The sequence below is a fragment of the Amphibalanus amphitrite genome, unplaced genomic scaffold, assembly GCF_019059575.1.
Source record: "Amphibalanus amphitrite isolate SeventyFive unplaced genomic scaffold, NRLGWU_Aamphi_draft 000638F_arrow, whole genome shotgun sequence".
NCBI classification, from domain to species: Eukaryota; Metazoa; Arthropoda; class Thecostraca; order Balanomorpha; family Balanidae; genus Amphibalanus; species Amphibalanus amphitrite.
Window position 1 is genome coordinate 290388 of NW_024882132.1, and position 26928 is coordinate 317315.

Below are 26928 nucleotides of genomic sequence, written 5' to 3' on the forward strand. Positions count from 1 at the left end.
GCGTCGCTGGCGCAGCGCGGACTGGCGGACGTTTGTTTGCATTTAGCATCATGGTTTGCTTAAGTGGTGACATTTTAGTGAAGTCTATCAATATGTCGTACATGTAAAGCCAGATGCAGCAACCATGAGCTTTAATTAATGGACAATGGTCAATCAATGGTCGGTCAGTCTACCTCTACACCGATATTATCATGAGCGATGCGGCTGAGATGTAATGTTATGAACCGTTTCAACGTTCTCTGAAACCACAGCTCTGTGGGCTGGCTGATGAGTTTTCGACACGGCACAAGTTGCGTCGGGTTCTAGGTTTCACTGTTCCATTAGTTAATGCCCACCGCGGACAGGTTCACCTCTTACGGTGCTGATATTTTATCATTGTTATATAACAGCTTATGTGGTTGCGACTTTTATGTTTGGATTAAGTACATCTACATGGACACGACCGTCCTTAAGCATCACTTAAGGCGCCAACACTTTAAAGTGAGCTAAGTAGTTAAATGCACAGTGCCCTCCCACCCTCCCCGCGTTCCCCACGCCTCCCCACCCCTTCCCGCACCGCCTGCGCTCGGCGCTGGGTAATGTTGCCCCGCTCTGCTACTGACGTGCAACACAGACCGCCATCGAGCAGCACTTGGACGACACAGCGACGCGGACCGACGGACACGCTGAGCTAAGTAAATGTGCTGATTCACTGCCCAGTGTCACAGTGCTCTCTGTGTTGAAACAAAGGCCATGTGCACTTGGGTTCTTGTGCTCGTCTGTTGTAAGAGCCCGTCGTTCTATTATGCAGTCGCGCATTTCTTTTAAGCAGTGCATTAGCTAGAAATAATACTTTTATGCTGTCTCTTAAAAGCTTTAGTCTTGAACTCTGTGGTGAAACTGAGAGATTATCATTAATGCCGGCGTATACTCGCGTGGAGTGAGGCTTGTCACCTTACTCACAAGAGCACTCTGTTTGTTGGTCAAATACACGCACATCACTCTCGGCAGCCGAGCTCAGAGTGAATCTTATCATTTCAAGATGGCGTCTGCGGACCCAGCTGTCTCCAAAAACAAGACATCGCCATTACCAGCTCTGAAGTCGCCGCTAACGAGATAAAAGCCCGCGGTCACACAGCCCTATCAAATGAAAATGAATACTTCCTTTAATAGGGCCGACATGAATTTCCTTTTATTTGGTCTCGGGCCGGCTAGGCACGGTCGGTAAACAACTGGACCGAGGGACGGCGGCCAGGGACGGCCACACTCCACACTGGTCCACACCGTGGCCGGACTGTCCACAGCCGTCCACACGGGGGCCGGACCGTCCACAGTCGTCCACACAGCGGCCGGACTGTCCACAGTGATCCACACGGCGGCCGGACTGTCCACAGTGATCCACACGGCGGCCGGACTGTCCACAGTGGTCCACACGGGGGCTGGACCGTCCACAGTGGTCCACACGGGGGCCGGACCGTCCACAGTGGTCCACACCGTGGCCGGACTGTCCACAGAACCAGGGTGGTATGCTCTGCGCTGTGCAGGAAGGGTGGGAGGAAAACGGTTTACAAACGGCAGTTGTGCAGTACATAGGTGTGTGGTCAGTGATCACGTCGGCATTCAGCTGCACAGATGATCGTTTTGTTGCATACACTGGTGACGCCGGGTTTGCAGCCGAGAGGGAAAGATTTGTTCGGTGGGCTCGTGTTCTGTTGGCGCTTGATAGACTCATGGGACACCTGTGGCATTTGCTGGTCGCTCGGCACCCGGCACTCAGTAATTGCTGGTATGATATGAGGCTCGTCTGGACCGATGGTTTCGCGGTAGCTGCTTGAACTGTTGATTAGCGAGGGCGCCGCCAGGCGGCAGCAGCGGCGAGTGGACCTCATGGAACCTCGTGGGAGGTTGGACCTCAGGAGAGTAGGATGAGTGGCGATATTTCTGACGAGTTCAGGCCGCTCATTTGCTCGATAACCCAATGTTAAAAAAGAAATCCTGGCATGTGCCTTCCTCAAAACACGCAGTCAGGCCGGGGGGGGGGGGGGGCTGGTCCTACCACAACTCGGATCCGCAGTCACCTACCCAGGAAACCAATGACTGTAACCCCTGACCGAAAGTCACCCAAAGGCCCCGCGGAGAATCCCATCTAGATCCGCCGACCTAGCCGCCCAGACTCCCGGCCCCAGCCCTTCAGCTCCCGCTGTCGAGCGTCTGAGACGGTCTGGTGCTGCACGATGCCGGGCAAGCTTCACTGTCATAAATCATCCAGATATTAACGTAACGAACATATAACGGGCAGCAGTGAGCCGCTCAAGGCGCCGCGCTCATTGGGGCAGATATATCCGCGATCTGGGCGAATTGGGTGCTTTCGGCCGTGAGCCGCGCCCACAGTGACTATAAGCCTGCCGTAATCCCGGCCGGCGCGGTCGGAGCACGGTTCAGACGGGCTGCTGTGTGAGAGAGTGCACAGTGTTCACTGGCCGAGCGGAGAGGGTGGCCGGCCGTACCTACTCGGTGACGGATTGGGGGTGGGCGAGTCGGTACCGACCAGCCGCTCCGGCCCGGCGTCGGCGACCGTGCACCCGTTCACGCCACGGTACACGGACTGTACACCCGTGCGCCCCTCGGTGCACGGTACCGCTCCACTGCCCGTGCACGCCATGGTACACGGTACCGTGCATGGGATGGAACCGCCCGACGCTCACCGTCCGTGCCCGCCACGGCATACGATCCCATGCACTGAACACTGGACAGTAGTTGAACACTGGAATGTGTGGAATGCAGTTGGCATTTAAATGGTTTATAACTTAGTAGTTAATTTCTTTTGCTCAGTTTCCCAGCATCTGACCCTCAAATTATGCATTGCTAACAGGCTGTTATATGTTGACCCTCACTTTTGTAGAAGGCTTTTGTTTATGTCTCACTTTTTCGACGTCATCTGTAAATCCTGGCTATAACCCGTTAAACAAGGTGGCCGGCACGCAGCTATGAGCTGACAGACACGAAGACGGTTGGCCGTTGTCGACTGTCGTGTAATGCTTTTGTGCTGTTCACTACATGCATGAGCTGTCAAGATGTGTGTATGATTTCACCCAACACCAGAAATAATTTTTAAATTCTCTAGGAGTGGACTTGTTAGCACTCTTCATGAGCATGCCAGGCTGATAGCATTCCTCAATGGGAATTACATAGATGTTACCTGCCTCATGTACGATGTGTGTATCTATGTTGAAAATACTCCCATTTGCACGATGTTTGGGCACATTTAATTGGAGCGTTGCTGGCAGATGTGGCGATGGGCGCTCCCCACCTGTCCGTTCCTGTGTAGCAGCGCGTGGCCTGGACCGTTCGAGTCAGCTGTGTACACCGCAGGTGAACGTCCACCGGCCGTGCACTGCACGCGGTGTATGACCCCGGCACGCGGTGTGAAGACGCCGCCGGATTCAGACCGGCGCGGCGCTGCTGCACGGCCCGAGGATCACGCGTCCGTCCGTCCGTCCGTCCGTCCGTCTGTTTTGGCCATCATTAATGAGGCTGGTGGATTGTCGCGGCATTGTAGCCGGGCATATCTGACTGGCGGCATGCGGCGGCTATCATTTCAGGATCTAATTGCCAGACTGAGTGCGGCCTGCAGTTCCTTTTATTCTCTGACCCACTTTATTAGAGCCGCGCTCGATGAAGATGATTAAGAATCCGGTTTATAATTACTTTTCGGCTGTTGTGCGGGCCTGAGGCATGTGTTAATTTTCTCCATTGTTACCAGCTGATAATCGGATTCGTCGAACGACCGCTGTCTGTACCCCTCGGCCGGTACGAGCGCTTCCACTGTTCCGTGAACAGATGAATTCTTCAGTGGTACGAGTCTCATCGCTGCAAATGGGAAACATGTCCTCTTAAATCAGACATGTGTTGCATATGTTCGTCGTAAGTGACCGCGATGGATTATATATACGAGACGTCATCCATATTCCACACGAGTCAGAATTGCGGCGTCTGCTGGTGACGACTGGGTGACATCGGAGTTCGGACCGCGGCGTGGACTCCGCACGGACCGGCGGACCGGACCGGCGCGGCGGACCGGCGGACCATCGGACCGGACCATCCTATACCAGGGGAGTGGACTATGGACTGGCGGACCGGCGACGGGGACCGACGGCACGGAGGACTGGACAGTGGACTGGACTCGGTACGAAGCGGCGACAGCTGTTCACTGCCTAAAGGCTCGTCACTAGATGTTTTGCTAAACATGTGAGCTATGGCGGCGAGCTAGGCTGGCTAACTATGTATGATAGACTGAGCAAATCTGTTCGATACTATGCCTAATTCAGCCTGCATCAGTCCCATGGTGTCTCATTTTGTCACATTTCCTCCACAGTTCTCCAAATTCAGTAGGTAGGTGTAGCTGAGTCCGTCGTCTCTCGAAGTGTATCACTCCCTTCAATTCGCCGTGTGCGCCTGGGGCCCACTGTGGTTCAATGTGCCGGTCGGTGGCGGGCGGCGAGCGCGCTCTCCTCGCCGCAGCCGCGCCGTAATTGAGCCGCGTGCAGGTGAGCGCGCCTCTGGTCGCCGCCGCGCGCCACTAACGCCGCCGGTGCGATGGACGACAGTGGCGCGCCGCTCTGCGGGGCGCCGCGTTGGCCGCGCTCGGTCGGTCCTGACCCGCGATTGGGTCGCCGATGGGTGCTCGGGGCGCCCATTGAACGTGCGGTGACGACGGGCCGCGGACCGCAGGGGACGGTCCGCCGGGCGCGCTGGTCCCCGGACACGACTCTGCCGACATCGCCGGTCCTCCCGCTCCCATTTGCAGCCTCGATTGCACCGTTCTTCCTTGTTACTTTGTCACCCGATCGTCGACCCTTCCACCGTTTCCCCATCGAATCGACTTTGCAAGTGAAATTATCAGGCACAATGTGTTTACAACGGCATGCCAGGTTTCGGAAATTTGCCGCCCGATATTACCTGCCGCTATCCCGGTGTCACAGCCTTCACCACCTTCCAGCACGGGAATGTTTCAGCCATACGTCTGCTAGGAGTGAAAAGTCCAGTAGCATGCAATGTAACATGCTCTTCATGTCAACAATAAAGTATTTTGAAAGTGTCGTTACAATGGGCTGCTTTTTACACGAGCTACATTCACGATAAAACGAGGGCTTTCATCTGACCCCCATAAAATGTCAATTGTTAGCGCCAAGTTAATATTGATGAGATTAACGTGAGTAAGATCAACGTCAGGATTGATGCAAACATATTGTCAGCACGGCCGTTTCTTCCACCGAGATATGATCCGCTGCTGGACGCACTTTGTATGCTACCAGGACCTCGCCTGGTGCTTATCGAACTTCCATGATATTGTTTATTGTTTCTTGGGAAATTAAGCGATCTTTTACATGCCTTAGACGGGCGGCCATCTGTCATTTTCAGCTGTGCCTAGCCTGCGTCCCGCCGCGCCGCTCGTCACTGACGACTGATCCCTGCACTGCGCCGCTGGTCACTGACGACTGATCCCACTGCGCCGCTCGTCACTGGCGACTGATGCCGCCGCGCCGCTGGTCACTGACGACTGATGCCGCCGCGTCGCTCGTCACTGGCGACTGATGCCGCTGCGCCGCTCGTCACTGACGACTGGTCCCAGTCCACTGCGCCGCTGGTCACTGACGACTGATGCCGCTGCTGCCGCGGTGGAGCCGGCCATGTTTACAAGCTCCGAGTGGCCGCTCGCTGTCTGAGCGGCACTGAGCAGCACCGGACTGATGTCACCGGACGGAGCCGTCACATCCTCCCGGGAAGGTCGTGTGCGGCCAGCCCGTGACGCTGTTCCCCGGCCCGCCCACCGCCAGCTGCCTGCGTGCTGCCGTTTGATTGCCGTGCGAACGGCGGGCGGTGGACGCAGGGACGCCCTCGCTGCTGCCCCGCTCACCCCTTCCTTCCATGGCGCGCCCGGGGAGCCCGGCGCACCCATTCTGCACCTCATTACCCGTCAATAATTGATAGAGACATCATTAGAGTGACCACCTGGCGGCGGCGGCGGCCCGGTCCTCGGCTAATGAGCGTTCCGCCGCGCCGCTGACCGGCTCCTCGAGTCCTGTTAGGGCGCCGCTGGCCGGCTCCCGGGGTCCTGTAAGGGCGCCGCTGACCGGGCTCCCCGAGCTGGGGTGGTGGTCTGTCAGGGCGCCGCTGACGGACTGGTGGTCTGTGAGGGCGCCGCTGACGGACTGGTGGTCTGTGAGGGCTCCGCTGACGGACTGGTGGTCTGTGAGGGCGCCGCTGACCGGGCTCTCGGGGTCCTGTTAGGGTGCCGCTGCACGGGGCTGAGCTGGTGGTCTGTGAGGGTGCCGCTTACGGACTGGTGGTCTGTGAGGGCGCCGCTGACAGACTGGTGGCCTGTGAGGGCGCCGCTGACGGACTGGTGGTCTGTTAGGGCGCCGCCGGTGGCTGCTCGGCCGAGGTGCGGGCGCCCGCACATTGCGGCGCCCGGGTGGCAGGTGGATATGCTGCCCGTAATTGAATATGGATATGGACGGGAGTGGAGGGTGACTCCAGTGTGATGGAACTGACCTGTAAACGGGCGCCACCTGATTGCCGATGTGGTGGAGTCGTCCGCGATCACAGTGCCACAGCTACCGGACAGTGCCGCGCTGCCACAGACTGCCCTTACGGCGCCAGACAGCATCCGACAGATTGTACCTACAGCGGCAGACTGTCAGACAGCCCGGACAGCACTAGACAGCGGCAGACTGTCAGACAGCGCGGACAGCACTAGACAGCGGCAGACTGACAGCCCGGACAGCACTAGACAGCGGCAGATTGACAGCCCGGACAGCACTAGACAGCGGCAGATTGACAGCCCGGACAGCACTAGACAGCGGCAGACTGTCAGACAGCAGGTAACACAGCACTGACGGTGATAGCTGTGCAGCATCGGCAGACGGCCCCACGGTTTGATCCATTGACGTGCGATTTTACTTTGTCGTCGAATTTTGACTCTCCTCGCCGAGAAGTCGTCCATTTCGTGTTCCATACGTGTCTGCTAAGCGCTTAGATGTTGCACATAAAGTGGATCAGGACATCCGGGACGGAACAGAACCGATGATGTAGCTTAGCAGAAGGACGAACAGGTGGGATACAGTTAAACATTCCAAACTGAGGCAGATCATAACTGCACAGAGCCGTGGACGAAACGGGACGGCGAGCGACCGGGCTGAACGTTGAAGCAAAGCAATTCAACTATAAGTAGGGTTCGTCGTTCTTCCAGTCTCCAGACTATTGAACTAGTGGAAGTATTCCCTAAAGGTACTAAGTAGACCAACTGAGCTGATATAGGGATTCGCTCCACTAGACCGGCTGAGGTGGCAGACTGTCGTTCGAATATCAACCGAGCTGGTAAGGATTGATGCTCTACTAAGCGAACCGAGCAGCTGGTATATGGATTACTGTTAAAGCAGACCAATTAAGCTTGTATAGGGATTACCGTTCAATCATACCCAAGTCGAGGTGGTATTGGGATTACGTTCAGGCATACCGTCTGTAGCAGAGTTGGCAGGGCGCAGCGACCGGGGTGGTCCTCTGGCGGGCCGCCCCTCCGCTCGTGGCTTAATTAAAACCGCTCTTCTCATTAAGGTTCATTTGTGTATCATTAATCACATATCAGCCCAAATGAGCCGCTTTATTTATGAATCAGTCCCTCTCTGCTCTGATTTTTCTTGGTTGTTAATCAGGATCCTTCATTCCTAACGGGCTTTTTCAAGCGCAGATATGGCAATTTGCTTACGAAGCTTTATAAGCATTCTGAAGCAATATGTATGTCTCACGACTCTGCTATTGAACAATGAACTGTATTTCTTAGATTGAAAGGACCAAAGCTCACAGAACATGACAAAATAGGTAATCCAAAGAATCGAACAGCATACAGGTGCCCACTTCGCATATGATTGCTTTAGGTACCTTTGCCAACAAATGTATGCAAAAATAAGACTTGTCAAGCATTATCTCGTCAATATTAAGTTTCGTAGTCACCAAAACTAATTTTGATACATTTCTTTTCCTTGTACGACCGTGCTGATTGCTAACCAGTTAAAAATATCATAGTGTAATTAACAGATATAGGTATGTATGGTTGTTTATTACACTAATGGCAGCATCGTTTTCCTCTCGCGACTGCCGGGGGTCAGTGGTGTAGTAGATTAGGTCGGCCCGGGGTGACCTCCCCGGCCCGGCCCCGTCCGTCGCCGGCCCAGAGTTGCGCCGCCGCGTTACCGGGTGATTTATTTGTGCGCGCCCCGTGTCGCCGGTCGCCTAATGCTGCTCGTGCAGATGCTCCGAGCGGGCTAACGACGAGCGGCGGGCTTTGATCAGCACCGCCGGGGGCCGGGACAGGGCAGCGGGCCGGCGCGGTGGGTCCTGCACTGAGGAGAGGGAGCGGAACAGGAACCAGGGCAGCGCAGCGGGCCCGGCGCGGTGGGCCCTGCACTGGGAGGGAGCGGAACAGGAGCCACAGTAGGGCATGGGTCCGGCACGGTAGGTTCCACTGGTAGGACAGCGAGCTGCGTACCGCGGCGGCCGGCGCGGAGGGTGCAGATCATGCACCGCCCTTCCGTGACAGCCTGAGGAGCGACAGGAGTCCATTACGCCCTGGATGGCGAGCCCGGCCTCTGCTGAGCGTGGGTGGTGCCTGGTTTTCACTTAGATTTGATTGATAATTTGATGAGATTTGCCTGTTGCAGTGTAACTCAAAGAACCAAATGCGCAGGTAGAGTTCACATACGAATGCTTCTAAAGCAGTCCCTCTCATAATTTTCAAACATACCTTGTCAACACAGAATCAGAGAAAGACCATTCCTTTCGGCGGACGGCGCATTACACCACGTGCGACGGTGCGCGTTCTCATTAGCAGATGTGCGGGCGGTATCACAGGTGGAAAACCCTTTATCCAGAGTGACTCAGCATTTCACGTGCTTTGAAACTTATGTAAGGAGACAGCCGAGCCTCTTACAGCGTCAACCTGCGCTGCGCTGCGCTGCCCGCAGGGACCACGTGAACCTTTGAATTGTGTTCCGTTTTAATCCGTGAAACCGTCTCCCACAAAGACCGGTCCAGTGACATCTGAAGATCGGACCGAGCTGAGCGACCAGCATTAGCTCCAAAGCTGCTGCTCCAGTGTTCCGAGTGCCCTGGGCGACACACCGGCGTCCCTGAGGGCGAGTGTTGCCCCATCCGAGCGTGGGGGGCCGGCCTGGGACCCGGGCGGCTGCGGTCTCCGGCTGTCACGTCCACCGTGCCTGCTCCGCACTGGACACACGGCTAATTGTCACCGGTGTAAAAACAGCCGACAGCCCAGGACAGCCGGGAACTGGAGTCGTCCGTCCGGCACGGTTCGTGAGTGGACCGTGGCCCGCGGGCTGGTCCAATCGGTCCATCTGGGCCGAGCGGGCCGGCGCGGCGGTGGGGTGCGGCGGGGACCGGGCACTGACGGCGGGCGGGGCGGGGCGGCGGGTGCCAGTGACCGGCTGCACTGCCGTGATGGCATCGGTGGCACACCGGGCCGCCACTGCTCATTATATCGCCATTTAGATAGGCCACGTGCGGCCGCCGCCGGCCAGCCGTATCGGCCGCCCCGCGCCATGGACTCGGTCCGGTCGGCTGGACGGGACGGGTGGGCCGGCGGACGGTCACAGGGCGTGAGGATGGTCACAGGGCTGGAGGGCGGGTCACAGGGCGTGAGGATGGTCACAGGGTCGGCGGACGGGTCACAGGGCGTGAGGACGGGTCACGGGGCGTGAGGACGGGTCACGGGGCGTGAGGACGGGTCACGGGGCGTGAGGACGGGTCACAGGGCCGGCGGATGGGTCACATCACAGGGCCGGCGGGCGGTCATAGGGCCGGCGGACAGGTCGCTCCAGCAGGAGCCGGCCGTGTCGAGGTCCTTAGCTCCCTACTCCCTGGAACCCGCTGCGGCACTCGCAGGCCGTCCCGCCCGGCGCCGACGTTGCCGACTCCAGCGCCGCCCGAGTCAGCAGTTCCCCGCCGCTATCACCCCTCCCCCGGCCCTCCCCCGGTCCGACAAATCTCTGGACGTTCGATTTTCATGCAAAGATGACGGACTGGACGGGCGACAGCGCGCTTTAATTGAATTGCGCAGCGCGGCGGCACGCCGTTTAAATTATTGGCCGCCGGCGGTGACGTCGGCCGCTGATAGGCGGCGCCGAAATTGTCCGGCTCAATTCCCATCAATTGGCCCGGCCGCCTATCTGATGGTGCCGGCTTGAGATGCACTGCACGGCTCGGCGGCCAATTAAGCCGGCAGAGGCGGCCGCAGCGCGACGCGTGCCAACTGGCTGCATGCAATTAGGCGGTGTGTGGGGCGGCCATGGCACTGCAGCGGGTGCAGCGCGCGGCGGTGCAGCGCGCCGGCCCCGTCGGACCGGTCCGGCCGGTGGCCCTATCGCGCGCCATCGCACCCCAATTAGCCGGGCATTTTAATTGAGCACTGAGGTGATGGCCGGCGAGCACGGGATCGGGCCGCACAGAGCTGCGGCAGCTCCGCAGTCGCTGCTCGCAGCTCGGCAGGCTGCCGGCCGACGCTGAGCCGCGGCTGCGGGCCGGCAGTGGCAGCTGAAGCTGGGATAGGTCAGAGCGGACGGGCTGAGCTGAGGTCACCAGTTGCAGTGGGGCAGCCACCTCAGGAAACAGTCGACTCGGGCAAGGTATTGTCGCGCCCGTAGGCCGTGTGGAGCGCTGAACGTAGGTAGTTTAGCGCGGCCCGAGTGTTTCCTGGCCGCGGTGAGTGACCTTGCACTGGCAGCGGTCCGCCGTCTGCGCCGGTCCGGTGGTCGTTAGCTCCGCTCTGGCGGGGCGGGTCGTTTGGGCCGCGACTGTGGGGACGGGTCGTTATTTGGCGCCTAATGATCTGAGTGGGTCACTGTGAGAGGAGCTGGCGGCTGCGGGTCGGCGACACGGCGCGGCCGTACCTGGCTGGCGGCTCCGGTCTGCCCGGTCCCCACACCGCACAGCGCGGCGCAACCCTGCCCGTTCCGTCCGACATACGTTGTAGAGCGAACTGAAGGCCAATTACAGGTGGTGAGCCCGCCCAGCGACAGCGTCGCGTATGTATTGGACCTGTGTCTGAGCCTGTTCCCGTGCCACGGCCCGGTATATCGCCGAACGGAGAGGGCATGTTTTTATGCTGGGCCAGCGCAGGGGGCAGATAATCGTATTAAATGTGTAAAGCAGGCGTATATCTGATAAATGTCTGTCCAGCAGCCGTGTCCAAATGTGACTGAGACGGACCACTTTCATGAATATTATTGATGACTCGCAGCACCGAGCATTGATTGTCATTTGAAGAGTGCTGTCAGCGCAGCGCCACAAATGGCCTGGGCTATTCTGTAGCGCGACTGCTAACATGAGGTTGAGTAATGGCTCTGGGTGTTGGTGGGACGGGCTGGACTCCCTCGGCGGGCCACACGGACCGCGCCGTCCGCCGGACCGGGACCACACGGACCGCGCCGTCCGCTGTGGTCCGCTGTGGTCCGCCACCGGCTCATTTTTAGCATTCCTCCGACACCTGGCGAACACACACAGAGTGCCGCCGCCTGACTGACGGTAGATTTCGCCGCGTGGGCACGTTTTACCACCTGCTCGGGAGCGGTACTGTTTGACGCTTCTGTTTGAGATCAACCACGCATGACGCGGCGCGGCGTCCCGACGGCCGCTCTCCCAGTGTGGACGGGCCTAAAACGACGGTACACCGCGCTGTCAAAACACAGCTCTGTCGACCGGCCGCGGCCGCCTGTCGTATTGCTCGGTCCGAGGATACGTTAAGTGCGCTCTGACCGAATGGCGGATTAATTCCTGTCCTGTGGAACTTTTTGGACGTGGCCGGCCGATAACTGTATCTGTTGTTGATCGTTTGTTGTGACTTGTGTACCAATGAAACAAATGTGTTCAGCCCATTTCACCTGCGTCATACGCAATCACCGCGCTCGGACGGCGCGGACACGTTTCCGCTGTATGTGCCTGCGGACTGGACGGACCGAGACCACTCAGTCCACGTTTCCGCTGTATGTGTCTGGGAATGGGCGGACCGAGACCACTCAGTCAGGTGCGGGGTAGGACCGTGGTCGAGGCAGCGGCCGGAGTGCGTTGGCTTCTGTCACACACTGACGTTGAAACACCATCTTCTGAGGTGAGTTGCCACCCTTCTGACTTGGGACCACTGTGCGATGGCACCGTCTAACGCAGACCGGTCCACAACCCTTCACTTCCGATATTCGCTCGTCGTTCGTCGCTCCGTCGTCGCGTTAGTTTGCCGTCGCTGCGCCAGATGTCGGTAGCGCGGCGGCGGCACGGCGCTGGTCGGTGGCGGAGCGGCGTGCGCCAGTCGCTCGGCGGAGGTCGGAGGGGTGTGTGACGGTGCGGGAAGCGGACGCGGGCGAGCTGTGATGCTGACGGAGACGGCAGGACCGGGCGTGCTGGCCACTCGCCAGGAGCGGGATATGGTCTCCGACAGTCTGGGTGAGTGGAGAGCGCCGCCTCCGGCCTGGCAGAGTGTTGTTGGGACGGTAAGACCAATATGTCGTCACTTTTGCAGACTTTCGGTGATGGCCGTCATTAGTAACACGATCAGGCCGCACTTGCGCCCTATCACGGCGTGTTTTCTCTGCTGAGATCACCGGCGAATGAAGGTTCCTCGAGCACTTGATCAAACGACGCCGCCATGCCCTCCACCCGGCCCCATCCTAGGCCCCATGTGGTGTTTGCTCTTTATTCGGAGGTTAATAAAGATGTCATGTGTCGGTGCTGAATCAGTTTCTGGGGCGTATTTTAGTTAGTTCAATGTTATGATCATTATTATGATCGAAGCTAACGCTAGAGGTCATCTATGCATAAATGCTAGCAGCACACCCATCCTGCTAAAATCATTTTCGGCACGCCGATTGTGCTGATAGGGAACTACTCCTATGTCCGCAGGGGAGCCAAATGAAGCTTTAAAACTGGAATGATAAGCACAGTTTGATTTTGTGCTACAGATTGTACAATGTACATCGTATGGTTGTACAACTCTGGTAAGCATTCCTACATGTAGCCTGCTGAATTATTGGTGCGGCAGTAAAGTGAAAACTGAATTAACTGCATCGGCCAGTCTGTTTCCTGGCCGGACTTTAATCAAGTATCCTAGGGATGCAGCCCTTACAGTGATTACATTTTAACCAGTTGTGATAGGATATTATTATAAGGAACCACTCCCCGTTTTGATAATAACCTGGTGCATTTGTCAAGTCGCATACGCCTTCCGTTTATCGTGAACCGTTCACCATCGGCAGCTCAGTCATACAGACAAAGCGACAGGGTGGTGTGCAACTGCACAACGCTTTATTTAGGCGCGCATACCGGGCTGTCAGTGATAGTTTAATACAGCTCTAGGACCCGACACCCTGTCAACCATATCTGCTAACTTCCACTTATGTAGCTGCAGGCTCAGGCTCATCCACAGCTCGTCCTTCTGATAGCTCCCGCTCCCCGCAGCTCTCCTGGCTCCCTCCCGGCTCCGGCCGGAGCTCATCAGGCTCCCATCGCGCCGGGTCGCCGCTCCTCATTGGCTGATTAGCGCCGCCTTGTTAGACCGCGTCAGCCGCTCGCTAATCAGCTGCTCGGGCCGTGCTCGTCAGCTCGCTGCAGCCCGCTCGTCGGCTCGTTTTCAGCGCTCGTTGTTGCGAGTTTTCTGTCCCGCCGCTGTCGCTGCGGTTCACTGGCACTGGTGTGCCGCTGTCCGCGTCCGTGTCTGTCGGCCCCCGAGTCGCAATCTCGGCCCCGGCCGGGCCAATCAGTCCTGGGGCGGCCGTCGGCGCCGCGCCATCAGTCATCGCGCCGCCGCCCCAATCAGTCGCCCACTGTTAGCCAAATGAAACCAGGATGTTGTGCCATTATTTGAGAAATGTGACGAGTGGTTAATGGCCTTTTTGTTCGGCGGAGATAGATTTCCGGCCGAGTGTGTTTTTTGCCCGGCACTGGGCGGTGATTGTCAGCGAGCGGCGGCTCCGTCGGCGGCGGACGGGGCGGCGGTGGCAGACGGCGCGCACCCACGGCCGGTGAGCGCGCGGGCTGGGGCGTGCGATATGACGCGCAGCCGCCCCCCCCCCCCTGCCGTCGACCCATGCCGCGTGGCACGGGCCCGTGTGACGCTCCCCCTGCCGCCCAAATTGCCGCGTGTCGGTGCGGCCGGCGGCGCTGCGCCCCGATACGGCGTCCGGCGGCGGCCGGCGCCGCGCTCGACTGCGTCCACCAGGCACGGAGCGCGCCGCGCCGATAACGAGTCGCCTGCCGGACGCACGCACTGATTGGAATAATCCATTTCAAACGCATCGATAACAATTTGACGGCAATTTTCCGGCCATCAGCGGCGGGGCTGGGTTGTGACGGCGGGCGCCGGTGGGCCGCGCCGCCCATTAGCCTTATGAATGAGAGTGTGCAGCGCGCGCGGTCCGACCGCGGTCAGTGGAGTCGGCTGCGCCGCGGCCGGCTCCCTAATGAATTACACAGGCCGCTCTGCCATGTACTGAATTCCGGTAGTCGCTGATTTATGCGGGAAATAAAATGCTGCCCGATTGTCGGCTGGTGGGGCTGTGTTTTAATTTAATCACGATTTAACTTCAGATTGCTGGGCAGTAAATTTCGGCGAGCTAATTACGTTTTTAGATGAGGCTCGGTGGCGCGGGTGCGCTGCGGCTGGCAGGGGGCGGTCCGTGGGCGGGTCTGAGTGCACCCGCGCGGCCAGCCGAGCCAAGCGGCAGCGCGCGGCACGCTCTCACTCCCGGTCGCGCGCTTTGTCTCGCTTTCCCTCCGTTGTCATGTCTTTGATTCTCTCTCACTTTTAGCACTTGTCGTCCTCGGCTGTTGTCTAGATTTCGTCCCATTCTTCGCCGAAGTGCTCTCAGCTGTCTTGTGCACCGCTCCTTTTCTCTCCTCCGCCTCTAATTGTGTCCTTTTCTCAAACTCCGCTTCTCTTCATCATAAGCCTGTTCTCTGATTTCCACATCCTTAGCTTCTGTCCCCGGCTTCATGTGCTAACCAGTCTTTCTGTTCACGGGTGAGAGCATGGCGCTGGTATCTGGTAGGTACTCGTATATGAGGAGCCGGCGCACGATCGCTCCACCCGGAGACGAGAGACAAACTGTTTGCATTTCATCAGCCGCTGTAGTGGCGGCGCCGCTCGGAGCCGGGCCGGGCTGTGGGCCCGCGCCCGTGGCTGTCCGTCTGTCTGCGCGGAGCGCTGCAGCCTCCCGCATGGTCACACGGCCACCCTGAATAAATACAACACGGGAAGCCAATCAGTGCCGCCCGCATCCCCCCCCCCTCCCCTCCCGGCTCCCCGTCCCTCCCGGGCGCCGACCGGTGCGCTGGGCGGCCGAGTGCTGAGCGCCGGCCGGCGGCCTGCTCAGTTACTAATGAGTCGCAGCTGTCGGCGGTCCGGGGGAGGGCGGCTGATCACCGCACTGCCACCGCACTCCGCACTCACACTGCTCGCCCGCCGCCACCTCCGCCACCCCCAGTCTCCTACCGCACCTCACACCCCCGGGGGAGGGGCGGCTGATGACCGCACTACCGCCACCACGCGCAGTCCGCACCTCACACCCTCACCGCACCATACCACCTCCGCCCGCAGTCCGCACCTCACACCCGCGGGGGAGGGGCGGCTGATGACCGCACTACCGCCACCACGCGCAGTCCGCACCTCACACCCTCACCGCACCATACCACCTCCGCCCGCAGTCTGCACCACATACCGCACCTCACACCCCGGGGGAGGGGCGGCTGATCACCGCACTGCCGCTACCACCGCCCGCAGTCCGCACCTCACACTGCACCTCACACCCTCACCACCGCCTGCAGCCCGCAGTCTCAATACCGCACCTCCCACCCTCACCGCACCTCGTATATACCATCACCACCGTCGCACCATACCAACCGTGCACCGGCGGCCACCTCCAACCGCGGCAGGGGCTGGGGGTGCACCGCCGCGCGCTACCACCCGCAGTCCGCACCTCACACCCTCACCACCGTCGCGCCATACCGACCGTGCCCCGGCGGCCACCTCCAGCCGCGGCAGGGGCTGGCCTGGAGGTGCACCACCGCGCGCTACCACCGGCGTGGCAGGCCAGGTCATCGTCCCGCTGCAGTGAGCCGCGTGCCGCCAGTGAAGGTGGTCCTGGCATTTGATGCAGTCCTGCGTACTATGTCTACGGTATGGAGGTGTGTTTAGGCACAAATGAAACTTTCGAGGATCTGAGAGTCGAGTGCGCCGAGCCCTGGACTCCTGCTCGTGGCATGCCTCATGTGGCACGGTTACGGAGCTGCGGGTAGCACCGAGACTCAGCCGGTCGCCGGCAGCCGCGCAGACTCCGGCCTACGCTGCGGTTAGGGAGTGGGCCTGTCGTCACCTTTTACAGAGGCGTGCCAGCCACTGTGTCCTGTGGTTTAGTGAACGGAAGCTGGTATCGTCACCGGCATCAACCTTCACTCAGCGAGAGAAGCATTCTCGGGAATGCCGAGGGACACAAATAAGGGGAGAGTTGTACGAATGCAGCGCCGGCTGGCCGATGGTCACCTGGGCTGGGCTGGCCGACGGTCACCCGGGTTGGGCCGGGCGGGAATTCCAGCGGCCGTTTTCTGCCAGCTGCCGGGCTGGCCGCCCAGTCCTGTCCCGATGTGGTGTCCTCTTGCAGCCCAAACCTGGCGCTGGAGCCGGTACAGTCCACTGGAAGCTCCAGAGGCGACCGCACATACAGCGAGCGCAGCAATGCCATGTCTTTACTCCGAGAAAGTCGAGTACCGACACCTTCTCCAGCAGCATCTGACGGTGACCCTGGTTCCTTTTCAGACCGTAAAAAGCCGGACATGTCTCCGGGAGTGGGCGGCGGGGGCGGCGGCGGCGGCGGCAGGACGTCGGCCGCCCACCTGTGCGCCGGCTGCGGCACCTCCATCACCGACCGCTACCTCCTCAAGGCGGTCAACAAGTTCTGGCACGAGGACTGCCTCAAGTGCGGCGCGTGCGACTGCCGGCTCGGCGAGGTGGGCTCCACGCTGTACGAGAAGGCCAACCTGATCCTGTGTCGACGCGACTACCTCAGGTGAGAGCTAGCGTCCGCGGGCCGGCAGCGGGCTAAGATCGGACCGTCTGTGGCGTCGGTCCCGACTCATTCCCAGAGGCCCCCGGCAGGGATCACCCGTCCCCTTTCCGGCCGCAGGGTCCTTCGTTAATAGAGCGCACAACTGGCGGCGCCAGGAGCCAGTTGCGCTTATTTATGCGCTATTACTCCGATCTTTATGCCCCTCTTGGTTTTATGTTCCGATGAGTGGATGCTTATCCGATCAAACGGTTAATCAAACGGTCAATCGCGGGCTGGTCGGCTGTGCAGTTCAGCTGAGTATTTTTTAATTGTGGTGGTGTCTGCAGCCAGCCGGGGGCACCCCTCAGGGCCCGTAGACAGGGACCGGTGCGGGGATCAGAGCAGGGCAGCGGGCCGGGGCCGGCCCCGGCCGCTACCCCCGGCCTCAGCGGCCCGCTGTCCTGGCCCGATGACGGCGCTCTGCGGACCGCGGCGGCGGTCGCTGCAATGCCGCCGGCTCCCGGTCGAGCCGGGCCGCCGGCACGACCCACCAATCCGCCCGAGACCAATCAAAATTAATGAGAAATGCTGAGAATCACTTCTATCGACTCTGGCTATGGTATAATGGCCGCTCGATAATATCTACAGCGAGCCCTCAGCTAATTAACTTCTTAATTAACTGATGCCATTTTTATGCGCATTTGGTTAATCACTAATCTAATATAAACGGGTCGGAGCCAAGTGTCAACGGACAGCGGGGCTGCGCAGGGCCGGACTGCCGGACGGCCGCGCTGGTATAAATAGCCGCCGCGCTGTTTGCCCGCTCCGAGTTCATTAGTGATGAGCGCCGGTAATGACACCAAAATGCTGACAGGCGCGTACGGGCGCTTGTCAGCGCGCCCAAATTGGCCGGCCGGGGAGCGCAGCGTGTTTACCCCGGCCAAATCGGTAAAACGCGGCGCGCCGGCGGCGGCCAGTGGCGCGGGGGTGCCGGGGAACGGCGGGGGTGTGTGCCGGGGAACGGCGGGTGTGTGTGCCGGGGAATGGCGGGGGTGCGTGCCGGGGAACGCCGGGGGTGCGGGGTGTGTGCCGGCCGCCAGCCAGCCGCGGCCCTGTGACCCCACTCAGAGCGGCCCGGCGCGGACCACGTGTGCCGCCGCGGCCGCGCCTTGGGCACAATTGGCGCCGCGCGGCCAGATATCTCCATTCTTCGCGCCGCCGCCGTGGCGTGTCGGCGCCGCCGCCGGCTTTGTTTGTGCGCCGCGCCGCCGGCATCTCGCGCCCAGTTTTGACCCACTAATGAGACGATTGTCCGCTGTGCGGCCCGATACCATCCGCGCCAATTAGGCCCAGCTGACGTGTCGGCGACTCTCTATCGGGCCGACCGTCTGCGCCGCCCTCGGCCCCCACCCGGGCGCAGCCGCTCTCCCGGCGAGTGCGGGCAACACAGCGGAGCTCAACTGAAGGAGCAGTGAGCACTCAACTCGGGACCGCAGCTCAGTAACCCAGGGGTGGGAATTGGGACCGGTCAGCTGGGCTCAGGGCGCGAAGCCGGTGGTAACTCACGCCCACGGACAGGTCGCCCACGAGCAGCCGCTGCTCAATGAGATCTCGTGTGAGAGGCGAGAGCTCAGGGAGAGCTGAGGGGGAGCTCAGAGCTCACATGGCCAGGTGGCCGGGTGCTGACCACTGTGGCCAGGAGTGGCTCCCTGCCTGCTTACCGTTTGTCTGTGTGTAATTAATCGGTGGCTGTCGGGCGCAGACGGTATACCAATTACCGGCTGGCCTGTGTGCGTGTGTGTGCGTCTGTGTCACTCCCTGGTGCGGCCGTACACGCTGCTCTGTAAGGCGATTGGCCGTTTCCAATGAGAGGCGTGCTATGTGGTCCAGCGTCTGTTGCCGGTCTAATAATTATTATCCCACTGCTCTGCAGCGTCGGAAAATGTGGAACCGTGCTGCGTCGGTCCTGTGGCACCGCTGACTGCGTTTTGCTGCGGGTCTTTTGAAGGCTACTGGATGGATACGGAAGCGGGTCCGGCCGCCCCGCTGTCCACCCGCTCGGTACCCCGACGCTGACCGATAGCACACACGGCTGCGTCCTGCACGACGGACGGAACCGGCGGGGACCCCAGCTGGGCCCGGCGCAGGACTGGGGCTTCCCGGCCGCAGCCGCGCCCCGGCCCTATCGGAAACGGCGGCGAGGATAGGCCGACGTCAGCTACCGCGAGCGCCACAGACCGCACGGGCCGAACGGAACCCGGCGGGACCGCAAAGGGAGTGGACGGTTGAGAGTGCAGAAGGTGGACGGTGGACGGTGACCGCCGGTGGGTGGTGGGCGCTAAGTGGTGGACGATGGACGATGAGCTGTGGACGGTGGACGGTGGCAGTCGCGGATTCACCGATCGGCCGATTCGGCGCATAACTCCCCCATGTCGGGGAAGGTGGCTGTGCCGGCCCAGCTGTGCCGAGCAGCGCCGAACAGTGGCTGGAATATACCGACCCGTCGGAAGCAGTCAGCTCGGAGTGTCGCCGCCTCTGCAGCGATCGGCCACGTCCGGCCCTGGACTGCAGTGACATGCTCAGCTTATGGGGCGGCTGGAGGTCTGCGCTTATGTCAGGGACAATCAGCGGGCTGGTGAATCTCCGCGTCTGTCTCCGCGGCGCGCAGCGAGTGGAGACCGTCCCACCGCAGCCCGCCGGTCCTGACCGGGTCAGACGAGCGCTGCTCACCACTCACCGCAGCCCGCCGGTCCTGACCGGGTCAGACGCGCGCTGCTCACCACTCACCGCCCGCCGGTCCTGACCGGGTCAGACGAGCGCTGCTCACCACTCACCGCCCGCCGGTCCTGGCCGGGTCAGACAAGCGCTGCTCACCACTCACCGCCCGCCGGTCCTGACCGGGTCAGACGCGCGCTGCTCACCACTCACCGCCCGCCGGTCCTGGCCGGGTCAGACGAGCGCTGCTCACCACTCACCGCCCGCCGGTCCTGGCCGGGTCAGACGAGCGCCGCTCACCACTCACCGCCCGCCTCCTGGCCAGGACACTTCCAATTTACTTTTAATGACTTCGCGCTGCCTTTAAGAAATTTAATTAGAGAAACAACGCCCTCTCTCTAAACCTGAATTAATTGCCGACCCGTCGCTGGGTGAAAAGTTTATCATAATAGCGCGCTGCTCCATGGCAGGCTGCTCTAATGGGCCGGCGACGTGAACAGTTGATGGTGCCGTCCTCTGACCGATAGGGTGCGGTGTGCGGTGTCGACGGGCACCAGCTCGCCGGGCCGGCAGAGTCGCTCCCGCCGGCCCGCCGCCGCCCGCTAAGTAGTTGTCAAAGTACCGCCCCACACGCCGTTCAGTTTTTGCCAGCCCGCGGTCGGCCCGAGTTAATATCGCCCGAGTCACCGCGCAGGTGGCTGCCTTATTGAAGCCTTGACGCGCACACGAGTCGCGCCTGACAGCACAACTTTGACAGGTGGTTTATTAGAATTTTAAGTACCTAGCACTAGATTGGCCTACGGTATATGAACTTCGAACTGCGGCTTTTTTGTTCTTGGCAATGAATATTTAGCTAAGCTGCATTTATGCCTTTAATTACATACCAACCCAAGTTATATTCGCTGATGCTAGTTGCGAATTATTAGCATTCAGTGCGGCAACGAGGAGGGCGGGGTACCTCGGAGAGGAGCACCGCGCCGCCGCTGGGTCCTCTGGCTGAGAGAACTCTCTTCCGCCGCCGGGTCCTTCGGTCTGCCAGGATCCTCAGCTGCGGGTCCTTGCTCCGTATACGGTATCCTCCAGCCCCGTATACGGTGTCCTCGCCGCCGCAGTGGACGCCGTTGCAGTCGGCAAGCCGGACGGTCACAGCAACGGCTCAAACAGATCGGAGGCCACGGCTCGCTGCTAATCTCATTAGTGTAATTAGCGGGAATTCAGTAATTATCCCGTTGCTTGTTTGTCTAATTAGGCGAGCTTGTTAGTGTGATTAAAATCCATGACTCGCCGCCTCGCTAATTACGTTTCTATACGGCTCGATGTGTCCGTCTCTGTGTGGGAGTGGGAGGGCCCGGTTCAGACGGGCTGAAGTGCTGACAGCGGGCTGGATTGGACGGACGAACGAACGGACGGACGGATTCGCGTTCGGTGCTGGGTCGACAGGATGAGCACTAATGTGTCACTGTCGGCCGACGTGTGCCGCCCGAAGTCTGTTATCAGTGTACCATGCAGCGCTTCCTGTTGGTTGACTGGACAACCCGCGCTCCAGTCATGCACTTAACTGTCAGTCATCTTTTGCCATCCTTTCTTGAAACAGTGCTGAGTGTGAGACAGAACGTGAGCTTTCGACAAATCATGAAAATGCGCCTGTGTCTGTCTTACTCTCGAAACAGCGACTTCAGAATGAGTGCCGGTTGGTGGTATATCAGTCCCACGCACAAGGGGGAAAAGCTCAAAAAATTGAGCGCTCAAAAAATTGAGCGGGCCCCATTATGAAGGAATAGGCGAAACGATGGTATTTTACAATGCCTTTAGCGTCACACTACGGCAAATATCGTATCCAAATAAGGTATCAATGGCAAGAGAGAGCAACAAGGTTTCTTCTCGAACACTCGCCGTGATAATTTATATCGGTGTTTTTGGAAAGAAAATGCCCTAAAGACGCTCAACTTTTTGAGCGCCACTTGTCGTTCGGGACCGCGATACTCAATAAATTGAGCGCCACGACAGACGACAGTCAGCTGGCGCTCAAAAAATTGAGTGCCGGCCAGCATCTACACTCAATTTTTTGAGCGTTCTCCGTGACAGGTGAAGCCGGTACTGGCTGCCATTTTTGATGTTATGTTCGTTGAAATACGTTAAACTGAGTTGAAACAGAAATGCAGGAAGTTGAATGCTACGTGGTACCTAAACTTCACAAACCCATGGCATCATGTCACATTTTCCGCTAGTAGTTTTATCGGTCTTTCGGATTCGGCACACCTCAAATAATTATACAAGGCTTGAATAATTCGTATGAATACTGTAATTGATATTCTCTGACTGTACTGGGAGAAGGGAATACGTGAATACAGAGATATCCACCCACCCTTGAATATTGGAGAATTATAGCAGGAAAAACTGTATTGCCACGGTTACAACTTACAAGGCCATCGGCCGCAAACAAACAAAAATACTCACATTATCGCATGCCAGCCCGACCACATTGGAACCGGGTCCGGGTGACCCGCGACCGGAACCTGCGTCTTGCCAGCATATATCACAAAAGCAGGAGGCAGTGTCGTACTGCTTTGATCCAAAATATGCCATATAACGAATGATATAAACGACCTAAGCTCGGACTAAGCTTATCATTATCAAATCCTTAACATGTAAAAGACGAATGGAAACATCGAGTCTCAGACCAGCAGTAGCAACCATCACAGTAGCAACATCACAAAGAACACGCGGCATTATCAGACAGCCGTTTTGTTATCGGGCTACAGGCGGCGACGGCGTGGTTGCAGACCAGCTGCGAGGTAGCGGCGTGCGGGCAAAAGGCGCGGGCACACCTCCATGTGGCCGTGCGGACAGTGCGCGGTCGGCGTCGCATAGTGGGCGGCATCGGGCTGTCCCGGGCCGTCGAAGCCGCACAGGTTGTCGGCGCATGTGGGCGCGCGCGGTCACCACGGCCAGCTGCTCACCGCCAGCACAGACTGCGCAGCGTCGCCGCTCCGCCGGCCAGAACACGCAGACAACCCTTCTTGCAGTCGCACAACACGTCGCCAAACTCATTCACCTGCTCCACCATGTTGTTGATGTCACCGAGTCGTTCGAGTTGTGGCTCGTGCCGTTGAGCATGACCTGCCCGATCGGACACGGGTCAGCGGCTTCTGCTCCAGCGAAGTCTTCATCTTAGTGACGTCTTGCTGATCTCCACAAAGGCTGAGCAGATGACCTTACCCACAGAGACGGCCGACGTCCTCGCCAGCGACCGCTTGGTTGTGCAGACCTGCCAGAAAAAAAAGCTGTTTGGTGATCTCAAACGATTTTTTTTCTTTATGCAGTGGAACAAAACGGAAAATATGTCATACAACAGGAACTAAAAAAAAGATGCAGCCTAGGTCGTCTAAGAAATGGGTGCAACATTGATAAAATTCTTCATTGAATGAATTCTGCAAATGCTTTTGATAAAATGTGTGGTGATTATAAGGAGACCACTTTACTATAAAATTGCTCAGGATTCCCTATCTGGACCTGTCAAAAAATCCTGACTGCACACCAACAATGAGCATTAAATCCAAAACCTCTACCAGGTACCTAGGGATAATTAAATTCTGATTCAGGAAAATATTTCACATCATACAAATAAAAACCTTTACTATATTGAAACTGAAAATGTGATGCTGATCCCTGAGGGATGCCTGAGGGTCTCAAAGTATAATAATGAATTAATCGATTATAAATTTGGTGGTGACTGCCGACTGGCGTCTGGCGGCCTAGACCTTGAGGCTTGAAAGTGGCCTTCCTTTTCCGCTGACTCCGATCCTCCAGATGGAAATGATATAAAGGATCATTTTTATCTTATTTCATATGAGCGAGCCAGTCAGCAAAGTGGCTATCCTGTTTCAGCATTCACCCACACAATAGTTGACTGTCAGTCTGTCATGCTGTCAGTGTTGTGAAGTAATGAAGGAGTTGAGTTTTGTTTATTATAAATTGTGATGTTATGTAAAGGACTGGAAAATGAATGTGAAAACTATGGAAACATATTGGCAGAGTATTGTCACTTACTATCAGGACATATGGATAGAGAATACATTCAAATTAATAAGAAATGCCAAATATCAAGGTACTCAATCACTGATAGCAGTGGACTATCATATGTTTTAATGTCAATTTTATGAAAGTTAAGACTGAAACTACCTTTTACCTCATCATGCCTAATGAAAAATTGTGTGAAGAAAACATTCACAGCCTCTTTGAAGCACTTAGACCACTAAAAAACAAAAAAAATTCACGTGAATATGCTGTGTCTCCTTCCTTCAAAACATCGTATCGGATGGCGCCACTTTCGTCGACAGTTACTTATCTGCACGCAAATGGAGGAAAACGTGAATTGATTGACGTTTACGTGTTTCCAAATTTAAAATTACAGCATATTCAAACTTTTCAGTGTACCTTTTAACATCTAAGTACAACTAAAACGATAAAAACTTACCCTCAACACAAGGACGACGACAACCACGCGACCGGAGACGTCGCGACGAAATAAACAAACGGCGCCGCCAAATGAAAAATATTCTGCGATATGGGTAATGTGAAATTGAATCGCAATCATTTTGGGTAGTATGAAAAATGCTCTTTCCAACAGAATCCTAGTAAAAAACGTGAATGGACAAAAAATAACTTTTATTTCGACATAAATATTGGCCTGTTTTTAAGTCATCCTGGTATGCCGTAAGATTTCGACCTATAAATTGGTGTTCCCCCAATCATTGAAGCTTGAGCAGTGAAAAATATGAAAGCCTAATCTGTTTTGCATCATTAGTGATTCTCCTAGGGTGTTGCCATTTCTCCCTAGGTGTTGCGAGTTGCTTTTGCAAAACGTGTTCCTGAAACGGCTCAATTTTTTGAGCCCTCAGCATTACGCCTATGGGAGCCTCGCGTATTTACAAATTGCAACCGAGCTCCGCCGTAGGGTATTTTATTTCCGCCGTAGTGTATTTCACTTGGGGGATTTTCTACCATACATCTGCCTGAGCCTAGGGTAATTACAATTTGTCGTTACGTTCAAAAATGATGCACCTTTTTTCGCAGTATAGGATATCGCATGTGCATATTTCTGCCTTTTTGGGTGCGCTTTATCGGTTTTTCGTGAGTAACTCGCGTAAAAACCGTCCGATCGCGACGAAACTTTCAATACCCCCGATTTTATCAATTTTACACCTACCCTGAAAATTTCATGACCCTGACCCAAATGACCTTTGACCTGGCTGTGACCTATTTCTCGAGACCATGTTTGGCCCGAATCACGATTCGGCGTATGTTGGCTCGCATTAGCCGCGCGGTTGCAGTCTTCACGTGGTTTTAAGCGTTGAAACATGTGATATGATGCTGGTCCCATGCATTAGGGTGGGTGTCAAGGTCACCTGAAGGTCAGGTCAGCTCAATGACCTCTGATGACCTCGGTTCACTTTTTCGAGTTTTACATGTTTCTAGGCTAGTTTTTGGAGCTGATTTCGAATTTAGCAACCATTTGAACATTACAGGGGGTGTAACGAAATTATCCGGACACCTTTCTTCCCGCTGTAAAAGTAAAACAATCTGGTACTTTTTTAACTGAGCTTGTAGCCACCTTTCATAAAAACAAAGTGGCGACTGGCGAATGTTCTGGAGCATTTCAGCCAATGGATTCTCCAGCACACTGGCTTTGATGCGGACCAACGCCGTCTAAACCTGTGCCTGCGGTTGAGCAGTGCTTATGGCGGGTGGCTCTTCATATACCCCCATGCTGAACAAGAGCCCACAGTTTTTCGATTGAATTGGGATCGCGACTTTTTCCAAGTCATAAGCGTTAGCCCAGAATGATTGAAGGTTCTATCGACATCACTTCCCGTTCTTTTAGGGACTTTTAAGTAGCGCGCCGCCCCGCATGAAGACAGCGTGGCTTGAATCAGGCATTAGTGCGCGTTCAGAAACCATGCCCTCCTATGCCGTCTGGTTGAGCGCCTCCAATCATACTCCACCGTACCTTCCCTGGAAAAGCTCCATCCTTGCCTATGGGGCAAAATATAAGGGACAAAAACACAAAACAAGACAGATAAAAACAAAGCAAAACTAACTCATTACCTAATGAAATTCAGGCTGGAGCAAAAACATACATAGGTAATAGGTATATATGTCAAATTAGAATGAAAGATTAAAATCAACCTGACCAGGCCCTACGGTCTGACCGGGTCCTACTCCTAACCACCTTACTTCGCCTAACTTAACCCAATTCAACCTAGCCTACCACACCTGCAGAGGTAGGGTAGACCGGGGCAAGTCGCCCCGCCGAGGTAAAACGCCTCACCGATGTTTCTCGGAACTGGCAGGGTTCTGGGGAAACATCATCTCTTCTATAAAACGTGCACTATATGATCATTATATGAGCAGACTGGAAAGAAATTGTGATGACTCTTTCGGGAGATATAGCCAAAAATGTGTTTTTTGAGTGATTTTTATGTTTTGTTGTCAGATTATGAACTATGGCGTTCTTTTATGGTCCACATTAGGTTAACGACTTTTATGTATTTTGAACAACTATTGTCTAACGCTTATCATGCCGGGTCGGTTCGTGTTAAATTATGTCTTACTGGAGTGCAAGGCGTTGTTCTCTGACCGAACTACGTGATGGGGTAAAACGCCCCAGTAGGTCGCGGGGCAAAAAGCCCCTGGGGCGTTTTACCTCTTGTGTTGTTGGGGCTACCCACTTTCTAATGTTCGGTAGCTGGCGAACAGTAAGTTTCTGTGCCTTTATGTGTATTTTTCTCAGCAACTGGATGGCAAAGGAAGTATTTTGTTAACATTTGCATTGCAATAATTTATTATTTGGTCTTATGAGGTAGGTGAAAAACCTGCTCATACAACAGTGTCATATGCTGAGCACCTGACAGGATGGAATGTGCTAACTTCAGTGCCGTGCCTCCAGAGGTCTAACGGACCTCTCACATAAGATTTAGCCAACTACCATGTTAAATCTTTAATCTAAGGTATGGGGCTACTTGCCCCAGGCCGTGGGGCGTTTTGCCCTGGGGTTGGGGCAAAATGCCCCATTTGCAGTTGCTTCACAAATCACTTCCTAGCTTGGAGTCCGATCATAAGTGAATCAATT

The 26928-nt window shown here is 56.9% G+C and overlaps 1 protein-coding gene across 3 annotated transcripts in view; it reads left to right on the forward strand.

Moving 5' to 3' along the window:
- Positions 1-26928, forward strand: part of LOC122363761 (LIM domain only protein 3-like) — an 85865-nt gene that overhangs the window by 51138 nt on the left and 7799 nt on the right. For 2 of the 3 annotated variants that reach the window (XM_043333378.1, XM_043333380.1), the window contains exon 4: positions 16853-17102. In XM_043333378.1, the coding sequence (XP_043189313.1) occupies positions 16853-17102 (250 nt within the window). Of the gene's footprint in view, positions 1-12342; positions 12490-16852; positions 17103-26928 lie in introns of those variants that run through there. The other variant, XM_043333379.1, reaches the window with a different exon arrangement.